The sequence below is a fragment of the Sciurus carolinensis genome, chromosome 3, assembly GCF_902686445.1.
Source record: "Sciurus carolinensis chromosome 3, mSciCar1.2, whole genome shotgun sequence".
Classification (NCBI taxonomy): Eukaryota; Metazoa; Chordata; class Mammalia; order Rodentia; family Sciuridae; genus Sciurus; species Sciurus carolinensis.
Window position 1 is genome coordinate 126,398,147 of NC_062215.1, and position 15,900 is coordinate 126,414,046.

The window sequence follows — 15,900 nt, forward strand, 5'->3', positions numbered from 1 at the left end:
GTTGACCATTAATGAGAAATGAACAAATAGTGTTTTGACACAAGATTTTTATATTTTAAAGCAACTTTGGACCTAAAGGGCTCAGAAAGATTTGCTTCTAGTGCAAGCTGTTTTATAATAATGAATGTAGTACAAAAAGTTACATAGAAGACTCATCTTCCAAAGGAAAGAATTTCAGTGACTGAATTTTTGTCTTGCTAATATTCATGTAGCAATTTCAGAATGGAAATTTGAACTCAATTTTGAGAACGGAAAATTTTTACAAAATAACCTATGATAAACCAAACAAGGATGAAAACTAAATTACAGGGATGTGATTTTATTCACCTTCTTATTCTGGAGAAAATTAAACATATCCAATCCTAACAGCAGGTGATCCTAAAAAGACTAATATAAGACTCTGGGATGCCTGGGGAGGAATGGGTGCTCTGGATTTAACGAAGCTCCCCAAAGAGGTTCTTTCTGATGGGAAGCAGATGGAAACCTCATAGAGAGACAGATTCCTGCTGTGACTATCATGGGGCTACACTGTGCTTTTGAAATGACATCAGCTAGGAAATCAGTGACTAGAGTTTCAGATTTCATAGAAGGGTTTTGCTTTGGTGTTTTGTAGGCCCAAAGATGGCAGGAGGAGGCAATAAATTCTGTCTCAGAGCTCTTTCCTGGTGAATATTTAAAGAGATTATTGAGTAAATCAGCAATCCCAATCCTCTGACATGATAAGGGCCATCCAGTTTGAATTTGAATTTCTTGCGACCTTCCTTTAGAGAACCAATACAAGCCAACTATTCAGAATAAGTTGGGCCTGATAAGTAGAATGCAGTACTGAGAGGGATTATCAGGAAGAACTAAAGTATTTATTTTTTATGAAGCTTTTCCTATAACCAGGTTTATAACTAGAAAGATCCAAGGCTGAAATAGTGCAGTACACAGATTAGAATTTCTCACTGGAGAAAAAATTAGGTTGCCTTGCTTTACACTTAGGGTTACTACACATGAATAAATGCTGCTGTTGTTTTCATTTTCATTTTCATTCTTCTATTATCATTGAGATTTTACTGAAACAACCTTATATGAAGGTGGGGGAAATTTAAAAATTGAAGAATATGTTTTCCATATGAATCACTGATATGCAATGGTGTTTCTCTTGTGTTTTTGCTAAGAAGCGTGAGCAAGCTTTAAACTTAGGGTTAATTCATTTGGGCAGGTCAATTTAATTTTTGATTTGCTTCTATATAAGGGAATAGTCTCCCAAGAAAATAAAGGCAACCCCAATCTCATAAGTAGCTCTTGCGATTTCAAAATAATAGAAGAATCAGTTAATACTAATGAAGTCAAGGTTTCAAATAATGTCTTACAAAGGTCAATTAATTTTGTTATACTCATCTGAAACTAAGGAATGATGCTGAATCTCAAGGAAGAGTGGATTGCCAACTTGAAAATTATGCATTAAGAGTCATTACCTCCTGGACAAGGTTAGAGATGTATGGCCTATGTATGATGATAAAGAAAAAATTATTCTATGACACTTGTTAAAGATGGTAAGACAGTCTTTATTCAAGGTTTAGGGATACTATGGCCACAGGTTCAGGGAACACTGCAATAGGATTTTGCAATTGTGGAGAGAGATTGGGCTCATCTCCAAATACAGCATAGACAATTTTAAATTTATAACCAAGGAACAGGATTGGAACTAAGTGGATGAAAAACTACTAAGAGGAAACAACAAGGGTAAGAGGGAATTCTGGCTACAATGACTTAGCAGGCTCAAGGCAGGCCAGTGTGATCAGACATCCCCTAAAGGATGACTGAGGAGGAAGAGCCGAATTACCTATGGAGAATGATCTGTACAGAGGAAGGGGATTCTAACTAAGTGAATTTGTTTAAATTGGACAGTGAAGAAACAAACATGTTAATCCAAAAGTCAAGGCCTAGTTGAAAAATTCAGGGGATCCTGAGTAGTTTGGTCAGAGAGAATTTTGTCAGTAGTGGGTATGGTCTGTGTGTTTTTAGAAACTGAAAAATCTGACTCAAACAAGTTTAAATAGTAAGATAGTTTATTATTTCCATTCTATAGGAGACTCAGAAGTGGGTTAGGCTCCAGGGTAAATATTACAGTGGCTCAAAGATGTCATCAAGGACTCAAGTTCTTTCCATTTCCCTTCTTCTTTTTGATTCTTCTTTTTCCTTTTTATTGGTACATTTATAATTATACATAATAGGGATGTTGTTACATATTTGTCCATGCACATAACAGTATAATTTGATCACTTTCATTCTTCAATACCTTCCCTTACCCTCCCTTCCTTTTTCTCCAAGTTCACTTCTTCTACTCCATTCTATTTTCTTGAGATCCCCCTCACCTGCGCTTTTCCTTTTTTTCTATCTTGCTCCTACATATGAGAGAAAACATTCAACTCTTGAGTTTTTAAGTTTGGTTTATTTCACTTCGCATAATGTTCTCCAGTTCCACCCATTGACCAGTAAATGACATAATTTCATTCTTTTTGGCTGAATAAAATTCCTTGGTGTATATATATCACATTTTCTTTATCCATCCATCCACTGACAGACACCTAGACTGGTACCCTAATTTGACTATTGTGAATTGTGCTGCTGTAAACATGGGTATGTCTGTATTATAATAGTATGCTGACTTTAATTCTTTAGGATAAATACCAGGGAGTCATACAGCTGGATCATATGGTGATTCCATTCCTAGTGTCTTGAAGAACCTCCAGACTGATTTCCACAGTGGTCATACTACTAGTGGGGGTTTACAATCCCACAAACTGTAACAGTGTTACTTTTTCCCCCACATCCTTTCCAGCATTTAGTGTTATTTTTACTCTTGATGGTTGCCATTCAAATTGAAGTGAGATAAAATCTCAGTGTAGTTTTTTTTAACCATGCAACAATGTCTTTATTATGTATAGGTGTTTAAAATTATTTTCTTAATACCTCCAGACCCAGGCAAAAATAATCATGCTGCTTAACATATTGAAAAATGCAAACATAATCATTACCTAGAGAAGGGAAAACTGTCCCCAATATATGCTTAGCCAGGAGGCCAATTCGTCTGCCAATCTCCAGGAACATGGAGATAAACATGATATATAGACTGTTCCCCATCTGCACCTACATTCACCACCATTCGATAACCCTTCTTCAGGCCTAGATCAGCAGCACATTTCTTGCCAAAAATCATTAAATGTCCAGGATTTTCATTGTCATCTTCTGCAGCAGAAATGTGGACTATATGTTTCTTGAGTATCACCAGAATATGTGTTGGTGCTTGAGGTGGAATGTCACGGAAAGCAAGACCGGTCATCCTGAAAAATGATTTTGGCAGGGATTTCCTTGTGGATGATCTTTCTGAAGATGGTATAGCCACCTGGCTGGGCGACCTGAACCTTGGCGATTTCATCTGCCATCTCGGCCTTCCTCCCATATAGTAGCCAGGGGAGAAGTTGAGAAGTCTCAGTGTAGTTTTGATTTGCATTTCTCTAACTGCTAAAGATGTTGAACTTTTTTTTCTTATGTTTCTTGGCCATTTGTATTTCTTCTTTTGGGAAGTGACTGTTTTGTTCATTTGCCAATTTATTGATTGATTATTTATTTATTTATTTATTTTTAGTTCTTTATATATTCTGGATATTAATCCTCTGTCAGAAGAGAGACTAGCAAAGATTTTCTCCCACTCTGTAGGTTCTCTCTTCACTTTTTTGGGGGGACATGCTAGGGATTGAACTTAGGGGCATTCAACCACTGAGCCACATCCTCAGTCCTATTTTGTATTTTATTTAGAGACAGGGTCTCACTGAGTTGCTTAGCACCTTGCTGTTGCTGAGGCTGGCTTTGAACTCACGATCCTCCTGCCTCAGCCTCCTGAGCTGCTGGGATTATAGGTATGTGCCACTGCACCTGACTTTCTTCACATTTTTAATAGTTTTCTTTGCTGTACAGATTTTTAATTTGAGTCATCCCATTTATTAATTCTTGGTATTATTTCCTGAGTTTTAGGAGTCCTATTGAGGAAGTTTATTGCCTGTGCCTACATGATGGAGTGTTGATCCTACATTTTCTTTAAAAGCTGCAGTTTCTGGACTAGAAGACATAGAGATCTAGTTTCATTCTTCTATACACATCTACCCAGTTTTCCCAGCACTATTTGTTAAAAAGGCTACCTTTTTGATGACTTTGTCAAAGATCAGATGACTGTATTTGTGTGGGTTTGTCTTTGTGTTTTCTATTCTGTTCCATTGGTCTGTATGTCTGTTTTTATAATAGTACCATGCAGTTTTTCTTACTCTGATGTACAATTCAAAGTTCAGTATTACAAAACCTCCAGTATTGCTTCTTTGGTTTAGAATTTCTTTGACTATTCTGGGTCTTTTATTCTTCCAAATGAATTTTAGGACTGTTTTTCTCTAGTTCTGTGAAAAATGTCATTGGTATTTTGATGGGTATTGCATTGAATCTGCAGATCACTTTTAGTAATATGGCCATTGTATTACACAGGTTCTCTAAAGGAACAGAACCAACAGGAAGTATGATTATAAAAAGGAAATTTATTAGATTGGCTTATACAACCAGAAGCTGGAAAATCCACAATAGTCCTCTGCTGCCGGAGAGCTAGAGGAACCAGTAGCTTCACAGTCCAAGATGTTGATGCTTCAGAACAAGAGGGATCAAAGATGCTACCTTCAGTCTGAGACTGAAGGTTCTGGAAACTCCCTGGAAGAAGCACTGACAGAGTCCACTTTGGAAGAGTGAAAAAAACCAGAGTCTGATATCCTTAGGGAATCGAAGCAGCAATAAGAACTCATTCAAGAAGAATGGAGCTTGCATCTGCTACAGCTTCTTTGTTCTTCCAAGTTTTATTCCATCCAAGTCTCCAACCTATTGGACGGTGCTGTCCATGCTTAGGGAGGGTCTCCCCTTCAGTTCCCTGTCCCATATGCCAATTATTCCTAGATACACCCTCACTGACATACCCAGAAGCCTCTTAATCTCCAGTATCTCATATCCAACCAACTTGACAATTCAAATTAACCCTTACAGCCATTTAAATAATATTAATTCTTCTTATCCATAACTATAGGAGGTCTTTTCATTTTCTAGAGTCTTCTTTGATTTCTTTCTTTAGTATTCTATCATTTTCAATGTAGAGGCTTTTCACCTCCTTGGATATAATTAGTCCTAGGTATTTTAATTAATTAGTTAATTAATTTATCCTATTATGAATGACATTGTTTTTTGTAGCAAATCTATTTGTTGTATAGGAAAGTTATTGATTTTTGTATGCTGATTTTGTATCCTGTCTTTCAATTTCTTTCATATCTTCAAAATCACTTTTGTTCTTAAGCTGGTTTCATGGTCATAAAATGGTGGCGGCAGATTCAGATCAATAAAGTTCAGAAGAAGAAGTGAGATTCTAATATCCTGCCCCCTCCTCTTTAAATAGGTGAAGAGCCCTTCTCCAGTAGCCTTCCAGGAGACTTCTTCTCTTGTCTTGGTAAGGACTGGCCACATGCCTACTACTAATTTAATAAAAGAGGGATTACAATGATTGACTTAGACCAGTGGTTCACAACCTTGGCTGCATTTTGAAAAAAAAAAATACTGGTATCTGGATTTCACTTCCAGAAACTCTGTTTTAATTCTTCTGAGATGCATACTGGGACATAAAATTTTTAAAATATTCCCAGGTGGTTCTTAGGTGCAGTCAAACATTTTGAGAATCATCAGTTTATATCAAATGTCTGCAGGTGGGGCAGATTAGGGTTAGGGAATGCCTATTCATTTATAAACCACCATAACCATTGAATATTCCTATGTTTTCAATACAAATTTAAAAGATGTGCATATATAAATGTGCGCAAAGAATTGCAATCAGGTTTAGAGGAATCCATATTTGTAGGGAGACCCGGTGAATGTTGTCCATATTAGGAGAGCAAATTGGTACATTTGCAGAAATAGTTATGACAATGCACATATAGTTTCTTTTACCTTTAGCAAAGCATAGTAAACCAAGTAGTGATGACAGTGAAGGAATTTGGGACAGTCCACTTAACATGTCCTTAAATTGAAAAGAATATTTTAAGAGATTGAGTCCAGGCATCTCTCCTCATGTTTAAGTTTACCAGTTGATTCTAATGTAGCATGAGGACTGAGAATTATTAGTTCAAAGGGGGGACAAAGTTAACAGGGACTCCATCTGCTCTCTTGTTCTTGGCTTGCTTTTAATTTTTCCTCCCCAAAACCTAAGCTAAAATAAATAATCAACTTCCAGGAAGAGGGTAAATATTCAAGGGCTTGACTCAAATGGATTTTGCAAGCAAAGGTAAAGCTTTGTGGAGCCTCAAAATTCTCTGGTAACATGCTGTAAATACTTGTGCAAACAGCTGGCTCTCCTCATAGCTTTTAGCACTCCAGGCTCAGAGAAACCTGTAACACCTGTTCTTACATGTTTGGTGGCTAGGAACTATAATGGAGAGAATAAAATTGATAACTTGAAGGCTCTTAAAACGTGATTTTTTAAAAGAGTTGATGAAACAAAGGGTGAGTTGATAACCCTTGTGCCTAACCCATATTGTACTGCAGCTAAATTTTTGTCTGTTGCAAACAATGTGCAGCACACACTCAAGACCCCTCCAGCACACTTTCAGAAATCACAGTGTAATTTTGGCCAGTCCAGTAACATGCTAAGTGTATTTTGAAAAAAATATATTAAGTCATCAATTAATTAATCAGCAGCAATGGAAGAGGTGTAAATCATAGCTCTTGGAAAAGAAAAGCTTATTAGCATTGATAGAATGATTTGGGAAAAAACCCTAAGGAAGGAATATGAGAAGAAGGAGCACGAGAATCGAGCAAGAAGTCCAGGATTCTGGTTCTGACTTTGTAACTCTTTGACTCTGTGGTCTTGGGCAAGTCACATTTATCTCTCTCAGTTTCAGTTTTATGAATCAAGAAATGAGCTACTTCAAACCCTCATTGCTCAGATTGTAGATACATTCCAGATGTTTATCTTAATGTCCAATTTGTAATATAAAAATTGATTTAGGTCATACCTACAAATAATGTACATTGGTTATTTTTCATTTTGCCTTTCACACGATTATTTCCAGAATAATTTTATAATTTGCCAATTATGTTATTTTAAATCTTATGTACATTGTCAGGAAAATAGCCTATTTAGTTTCTGAAACTATTTTCGGCATTTGGGTCATATCACATATAGATCTTCTCTGTTCTCTGGCATGTTTGTCAAAACAGTTCAGAGGTAATGAATAAATACAAGAATAAAATATCTAGAAATAAAAATGCTATGTTAACTACAGAAAGTTTTGCCTTTTCTAGTAAACACAAAATAACAGCGTATTTTGTGGTAACATGTGGTACTGATTTCTAATAGAACCTTTTTCAGCAAAGTGTTTCTGTTACAGTCTAATTTCTGGAGATTTTCTTTTGTTTTACAATGGTAGGATGTGACCATCTCTTATTATATACTTCCTGACTTAAAAATGGAAAATATATTCCCAAAAGTATATATTCTCCTCTCCATATATGAAGTGCATGAACCATAGGATATGGCTTTGGTAACTGGGACTAAGAGGTGGATGTTTTCACAGAATAGATTCTGATCAGAAAATCTAACCAGCTAATAACTTACTGCTGATGCTTAACAAGAGTTTATGGGCACCCTACTGATAATTTTATAGCACTTGCCATGAGTGCTGGTGAAAATTTTGTCATGGGGGCCCCTTTATTTTAAGCATTTTCCTCTCCTAATAAAATAATTTAATAGTAGCAATCAGTGCTTTCTCACTTACCTTGCTAGGCTCTATTTGCACAATACAATTTTAGTTACTTGTTATTTTGAACCAAGGTATCCAGTCATGGATAATGATGTGTTTAGTTCTACAAATGTGCAAAATTCACTTTTGAACAAGAACTTGGGCTCTTTATACAGGTTCACCTAACAATATTTACAATCAAGTTATTGGCAAGTCCGACCTAAACAAAGGTTTCTTTCGTGCCAGAAATGCACATTTAATGTTATTTTCTAACCATTGTTCCTTGTGATGACAATTCCTTTTCTAATATATACACATTATGAAGTTTTAGGAAGAATTACAGTATAAGACAGATAATTTTTGGCCCAAATCCAAGGTAGCTGATTTACTTAAGCAAAAAAAAAGATCCTCAATTAATAGCAGATTTTAGTATAATCACCTTGCAAAGACTCATTTCCCAAGAAAATATTAAACATTATACCTATGGCTAATAAATTAACTGCTTTTCGGCTAATACATTCTCCATGTAAAATGTTATGGATATAGAATAGCAAGAGTCCTCTAGAGTTGACTATATTGCATGGCTAATGTCACAGAACATTTCTAATAGTAAAAATATTGCACATCTTTAAAATTTTTTTTTACTGCTTTCCTATTGAAGTTAAAGAGTTTAAAAGAAAAAGATAGGGGTTCCTGGAAATATAAGGTTCAGTATGTTCAACAATTATAGCGCTTCAGTGCTTTTGGTGAATCATCTTAAAAATTTCAGTGCATTACCAATTTGATAGTCACTTTTTCTTGAGAAATGTTCATTTACAAAAATGCATGGTTAAAGGGTTTCAAAAGTTACCCTGATAATCAGAGCTAGCTCACCCCTTATTGCTAAAGGTTTGTATGTATATTTTGTACCTGGTTGTTATTTCAACTGCCAGTTATCAGAGAAGTGTCTCTATAATTGACAAAAGGAGAAGATAAAAAAGGGAAAGAAAAGAGGGTTGGTAAGAAGATAGATTTTTCATTTCTTATCTTGTGATACATTCTGTAGCAGTAAACACTACTATCTCTTAAACCCTTAGAAGGTAGGAAAATACTCCACGAAAAAGCTTTATGAACTGGAGGTCATCCATCTGTTCTCTGTGGCTTTGTCCTTCTGGAAAGTCTGCATGACCCATCCTTCTTTTATTAAATAAAACAAGTGTGTAAGGAACGATGATTTGATTTGGTGAGCTAGTTGCAGAAATAGCTCTGGCATCTGTTACTTCCACTCTGCTATTCATTACTTCTGTTCTGTTAATGATAATAGACATTTGATTAACTACTAAGATTTGGACATGAAGGGTTGTGAGGTAAATCACGTAGCTAAATCTCCATTAGATCTTCACATCACCTGGTTTTCTGTTTCTAGATATTTGGCAGACTGGCAGCTGGAGGCCTTCACCTCAGGGGCAAGAGAGACTCTAATTATTCCAAGAATGCTACACATTATAATAGCCTGTCAATAAAACTCCTGAAGGATGGTTTATCATTTTGGGGAAGGATTAAAAACAAATCTCTCCTTCCTCAACCAAGATATATAAAAGAGGTCAGAGAATTTTATAACTTCTAAATATGTACAACATTTATAATACATACAAAATCATAGTAGCGAACAGGGACTGCCATGTAAAAATTTGTAGCTAGAGTTGTAATCAAAAGCTCCAAATAATAGGGCAAAAATCCCAATTTCTTAGTAGTAGTAGTCACTATGCTATTGTATTCAACCCTATGATAACAAACATTTACCTTAGAGGTAACATTTACTGTAAGCCAAAATACAAGAAAATATTCATTTGAAATGCAGTTATACGTTCCATTTCCTGACTGATGTGTTAACATATACAAATCATAAAAGAAGGCAACTTTCGACTATGGCTGAAACAGAATTAAATGTTGTAGACAAAACTAACTGTAAAGAGCATGAAGCATCTAGTAGTACAAATGATTGTAAGCCCCCCAAGGTGTAAATAAATTTCTATAGACCTAGAGACTATAGAAGGTCTGGAACTTATGCCTCAGCCTTTTTCATTCTTAGTTCAGTGTTATTTATCCCTACAGTGAAGACATAAGAAAGCTTCCACACTTAATATTTGTTAGCATTCACAAGGAGATACGATTAATTTAGGAAAATCAAAAGTGGGAAGAAAAATGTTGATTATCAAATTTAAGAATCATATATAAAATTATGGAAGAAAAATTAAGTCACTGACCATTATTTACAACTTTTATTTCTAAGTCTTAGACAAAGGTTCAAATTGGACTTCATTTAGATGCAGAGCGTTAAAGGGCTAAAAACAACTGGAGGCACATAAAGAGTTAAGATTTATTGAAGAAACAGATTAACCTGAGATAGGGAAAAACTTTATTTGTTGAGAAATGGTCTATATGTGAGCTAGAAAACCGTGACATATCAGTCACTACAGGACCATAAAGACACACACTCAAAGAGTTTTTAGGCTAATGCCACAACCTTCTCCATAGCCCAAATCTGAAAATCAACTGCTATTTAAGATTACTTGTTTACAGAAAGATGTCACTGAGGAAATATTTACTTGAGGTAATCTGGTGATTGTAACTACAGGATGATGCAGAAATTATTAACCTCACACTGGACAGTCCATCTTAAGTGGAAAAGTTATGCAAATATAACATTTGGTATTATGATTTTGAGTGTACAAAGTTCAATATGAAACAAATAGGAAACTGCCATGGTTGAAAATAAAAAAGTGTGTGAAATATAGATATAAAAATCCATTTTGATGAAAACCATAACCAACTGTAACTACATATTCCATCCTATAATCTCATAAATCAAAGCTCTTAACTGTCTAGATTCATATGTGACTGTGTTCTTTCCAATATGCATTCTTTCTTCTTCCAGGGGTTGTTCTATAACAGCAGGTATGTTTCTGCCATAAAGCTCACAGTGTTCTAGAAACTGCACACATTCTTGAATAACATTGTCACGAAGCACTATCATGTGCTTTGACATGTTTTCTAATAAGGACAGGAAACATCTTTTGGCATAGTACCAGGTATCCGTTCCCAGCTTTTTACTGTAAGGTTCCAAGCTTTTGATAACTCGAGAGATACCAAAGTCATAATTTCCTTTGGCACAATAAAGTGTTCCTATCACCAAATTCACAATGCAGAGATGGTAGATTTTCCTGTCAGGGTCATCATAGGACAGCTGCTCTTCTTCCTTTTCAATCTTCCTCATCAACTCTTCTGCTTCTTCATTTTGACTTGTCATAATATAGGAAACACAGAGGTTTGCTAATACAATAGCGCTGACATTCAGGATGTTATCATAATGCTTCTTGACTATGGGTTCATAGAAACCAATGGCTTCTTTGTATTTGTTCTCCTGCATGAACAGAACATGAGCCACATTCAACTTCCACACATCATGGTCATTACAGAATTCCACAGATTTGCGGAAAATCTTTTCTACCATTGAATAATTTTCAAGATTCCAGTAGATCTTTGCCTGGGCCATCAACACAGGAATATATTTCTCAAGAGTGTCATCATATTCATTCACTGCCTTTATGACAACTTCATCCTCTCTATTGTGTCTTGCTTCCTGTACTTGTTTGGTGAGTCTTCGAAGCTGCTCAGTCAGCATTCCTGCTAGGCCATCAAGCTTAATGAAAGCTTCTTCAGGAGCCGTCTGGCAAGTGATCATGGCATCCAAGAAGTCATAGAGATAGGGTGTGAGGAACTTATAAGTCAAATGGGCATTTTCTGCCAGGACATCTGCTGCCAGGTCAAAATACTCATACTTACAGTAGAGCAGCAAGAGGTTGCCAAAAGTCTCTGGGGGGAAGGGGTTCTGTTGGAGCAAAAACTGTAGCTTCTCAAACCCTTCTGTAGGCTTGGCATCCATGTTCATGAGTGCCTGGTTGTGCAGGGTCACGGGGTCCAACTCTTCCTCTGCTCTAGGTGGCATGTCAGTGAGAGCTTCCTGGGCTGCCTCATAGTTTCTCAGCTGGTATTCTATGGCTGCCTTGAGGTTGAAGGCTTCCACCAGAGCAGTCTGGTGGAGGACTAAAGTGTTGCCAACACTTCGAATATCAATGCCCTCAGTGGTCATGCCCACACCAAGTTCTGGGTGCTGACGGATGCCACGGGCAATTATATTGGCAATATGCTTCAGAGCTGGGGCATAGTGTCTGCTACTATAATAGGCCAGTGCCAGATTGTAGGAAAGGTCAGGCTGGTAGCCTGAAGACTGCAGGGCTGCAAAGAACTTAGAGCAGGCAGCTTCATAGTGTCCCTCCTTGTACAGCAAACAACCCAAGTTGACCTGACCGTCTGGCTCATTCTCACTTCCACTCTCTTCTCCCCCTTCCCCACTGAGCAGCTGCTCCACCAGGCTCCTGGCCCCTGGAAGGTCACCCTCACTGTACTTGATAGCAGCTTGCAGGCGCAGGACCCGGCTATGATAGGCGGGGTTGTCCAGGAGAAGGAAGGCGACCCGGGTGGCCTCTGGATAAAGGCAGGCCTTGTACAGGGCTTGGGCCTGGTACAGGCGGTACTGCTCGAGTTCCGGGTGCAGCTGGCTCAGCTGCTCATAGCACTCTGCGGCCAGCGCGAACTCCTGCAGGCGGTAGTAGCAGTAGGCCAGCAGCGACAGGCCGGCGCGGCTCCTGGGGCTCCGCTGCAGCTCTGCGCCCAGCAGCTGCACCGCCTCGGCGTAGCGGGAGTCGCGGATGAGCCGGTACACGACGGCGGTGAACTCCCCGTCGGGGATCTGGGCGCTGCTCAGCCCCGCCATAACGGCCGGGATTGGGGCGTTTGCTGGTTTCTAGGCAACCAGGCCGCCGGAAGCGGAAATCTGTGAAACCCATTTTTCTTTATGTGCTCCGGAAGTTAACTTGTGGTACGTGAAGGGGCTTGAGAAGGTCAAGCTGTGTTTTTCTTACTCTTTGGCTTGTGTAAAAGTTCCTCGAATATGTAGCAAAGTCCCGTCAGTGTTTCTTTGAAATATGAAATAATCATATCACTTGCGTAAATGGGAACGCTCAGTACAGTTTAAAAATGGCATAAATTACAAAATATGCTATAGTTTTCAAATCAAAATTCTCTTACGGATCTAATTTGGACATCTAAAGAGATCACAAAGGAATTATAGGAGGCTTTCTTCTGGGTACCCAAATAGCTAAGTGATTCCTCCTGGAAGGTAAAAAGCAACATTTTTTAATACCTTTCAGGGAAAAAAAAAAAAAAACAAAACAAAAGTATTTAAATCATGAGAAATTACTGACTGTCGGCTAAAAACTGTGAAAGCCTGTAATTTCCTGGCTCAGACTAATACTTTCCATCTTTTCTGTGCCAGATACAGTGGAATTAAAATTATGAATGTAATGTACAAAGCTGCTCTCCCCACTCTTTCTGTTGCAGCCATTTTCCTCCGCCTCCCAACCACTTGTCAATTGTGAACATCCTCGCTAGCTATTGGTTCATCAGTCAGCTTGCAAGTGTCCTTCTCTGATATTGGTCCCCTGTTAGTCCTGTGGAATTCAATGGCTTTTCTGTAGCTATTGCCATCTTTTCTCATTCTTCTGTCTCTCTTGCTCACTTTATCCTCCTGGCTTTCACACTGTCTCTAGCAGGTGCCCTTTCTCATTCTTTCTTTTCCTCTCATTTTCTCTCTTACCCTGCAGGGAGACACTCTGCTTAATAAACTCCCTTATGTGGGTTCCCATGTCCGATGTGGTTTCCGTGGGATTCCTTACAATGAAGAGCAAAGAACATAGCGTTGAGCAAAATAGTAAAACTTTTGTAATTTTTAGCTAATGAAAAGCCTGAGAAGAATGAGTACAATTTACATCGAGAACCTGAATGCACAAATGTTAGGGTTGTGGGTATAAAATCTGTAAGGAATCTGGCCTCCCAACCACCTGTCAATCTGCGTTCTGCCTGCCCCTCCTGTTACAGAATTTCGGCTTACTTTGCCGTAATATTCCTGCCTCCCACATTACGTTCTAATATGTCATTGGTCCATCACTCAGTCTGTAATAATTCTCCTCTGCGATTGGTTCCTCCCAGCCCGCGAAATTCCAATATCTGAGGAGAAAACCCTGCGCCATCTTCTTCTTTTCCTTCTTCCCTTCCCCGAGCGGACGTGAATCGTCCACGTAAAATAAAAGTTCCTCGTGTGAGACCTGTGTCTGTGGAGCATTTTTCTGAGAGTTATCGACGAACCATAACTGCCCCTAACATCTGGTGCCGAAACCCGGGATGGGTTTTTTCCGCTTACTAAGCAAGCGGAATCCCATCGGATAGGCCTGGCGCCTGCGGATACAGGCTCACCTTCCATTTACCTGGATGCCCAGTTTTCTGCATACAACACCAGACTCCAAAATTGGCGAGTTCCCCTTAGGCAGGCCCCTGACCACTTAAACACATCTCGGCCACCGGAGGCTCCCGCCGCGGGCCCCGCCCCCTTAATCTGAGAAGTGGCCATTCCCACGGTTCCCTCCACCAGCTCCCGGCTCTCGCGGCCCGCCCGCGGCCCGCCCACGGCTCCCTCTCGCGGCTCCCTCTCGCCGCTCTGCGGCTTCCCCCTTTCGGCTCCTGCTGCCCAACTGCTGAGGTGTGGGGGTACCTCCTTGGTCCCCATAGTTGGTCCTAGTTGCTGGGTGGATTCCTGAATTTTATGGTGCTGAGATTCTTTCTCAGGGTTTGAAGCTCTCTCTCTTATTTCCCGCTGCATCTCGCTCGAAATCCTGGCCAGGTCTTCAAACTCTCTCTCGGCTAATTGCCTGGTTAAACACTGGTTTTAGGTGACAACCAAACCTTTGTTCTAACCTCTCGTTGCCTGGCACCATGGTTCTTGGGACACCAAAATCTACTAGCCAGGTGGGTCTCAGCTTACCATGGGATTCGGGACATCCAGCCCAGTGACCTCGCCCCTGAGATGCTTATTAAATCATCTCAAACCCCTTCACCTATTCCCTGAATCAGAGCTAAATTGTCCTTTAGACAGTAAGTCAGAATGGTCTATTTATGACACCCTAAATTCTAGCTTTATACTAGGTAAAATTATATGCCTAATTATACTAGTTATAATTAAGTACATATGTGGGCAACCTGGTGAATGGAAAAGAACTTTTCCCCTTTGTGTTTTTTCTTTCTTTCAGGCTAAACCTCTCTTGGCTTCTTCCCCACCTTTTAACCCTTCTTTCCCTTCCAAGTTCAATCCAGCTGATGAGTCATCTCCTTACAAGCCTCCTCCTGCAGAAGCCCCTGTCCATTCTTCTTTGCCTCATTCTGTTTCTCCTTCCGCTCCTCCATTCAGCCCACCAAGTCCCCCAACCACGAGGTCTCGTACACACATTCTAGCTCCTTTACTGGAGGTGGCTGACATGGAGGGAGTAAAACCTGAACACGTTCTCTTGGCTGATTCCTTATTTTCAAATCTTTTCTTTCTTAGCTCTCCCTGCAGGCTCAAGAAATTAAAAGGACCTAAGCATCAAGTCTCTGCTAGAACATATTAGCCCCTTTCAGATTCAGATCTCAGTCAAGGGTTACATTGAAATGTAAATGAAGAAAAGCTCAGTAGGAGACCAGTTTCAAACCCAAGGTGGGGAAAAAGTGTCCATTTAAAATTTCTCCTGGGCTACAACTCAGAATACTTTTCTCCTTTTCAACTCTTCTCTCCTCATTTTCTCATGCTTTAATTAATAACCATTATCATTTTTCTTCTAGGACTTTGTTTTTCTTAAATGCTGTATTTTTGAGCTCACAATTTTGATCCTACAGACCTAGGTTAACGATTTTTGATCAGTTCTTTTTATCCAACTCTAGAGTTATTTTTGAACATCCATTACATTGCAATGGAGATAAATATTACAAGGCCTTTACTTTTGTGTTAAATATAAGTGTGCATAAAAATTAAATTTTTAAAAATGAATCCAAATATTTTTAATTCATGTGATTTAATGAGATTCAATTTAAATTGGGTAAACTAATAAAAGTAAAATGTCCTTAAAATTAACTCACAAGTCTCTAAGTGGTCAAACTAATAAAATATTAATGTTTATAAAATGTCTAA

At 38.7% G+C, this 15,900-nt stretch overlaps 1 protein-coding gene and 1 pseudogene across 1 annotated transcript; both read right to left on the minus strand.

The window, feature by feature from the left end:
* Positions 1–3,058: 3,058 nt before the first annotated feature.
* Positions 3,059–3,434, minus strand: LOC124978843 (adenosine 5'-monophosphoramidase HINT1-like; annotated as a pseudogene).
* A 7,186-nt stretch (positions 3,435–10,620) lies between these two features.
* Positions 10,621–12,619, minus strand: LOC124980570 (tetratricopeptide repeat protein 30A2). The gene has a single exon (XM_047546268.1). It carries the CDS (start codon positions 12,616–12,618, stop codon positions 10,621–10,623), a length of 1,998 nt encoding a protein of 665 aa, XP_047402224.1. The 5' UTR covers position 12,619.
* Positions 12,620–15,900: the final 3,281 nt, after the last annotated feature.

Excerpts from the sequence above, each read along its gene's own strand:
- LOC124980570 (XM_047546268.1), bottom strand. The coding sequence starts at position 12,618 with ATGGCGGGGCTGAGCAGCGCCCAGATCCCCGACGGGGAGTTCACCGCC.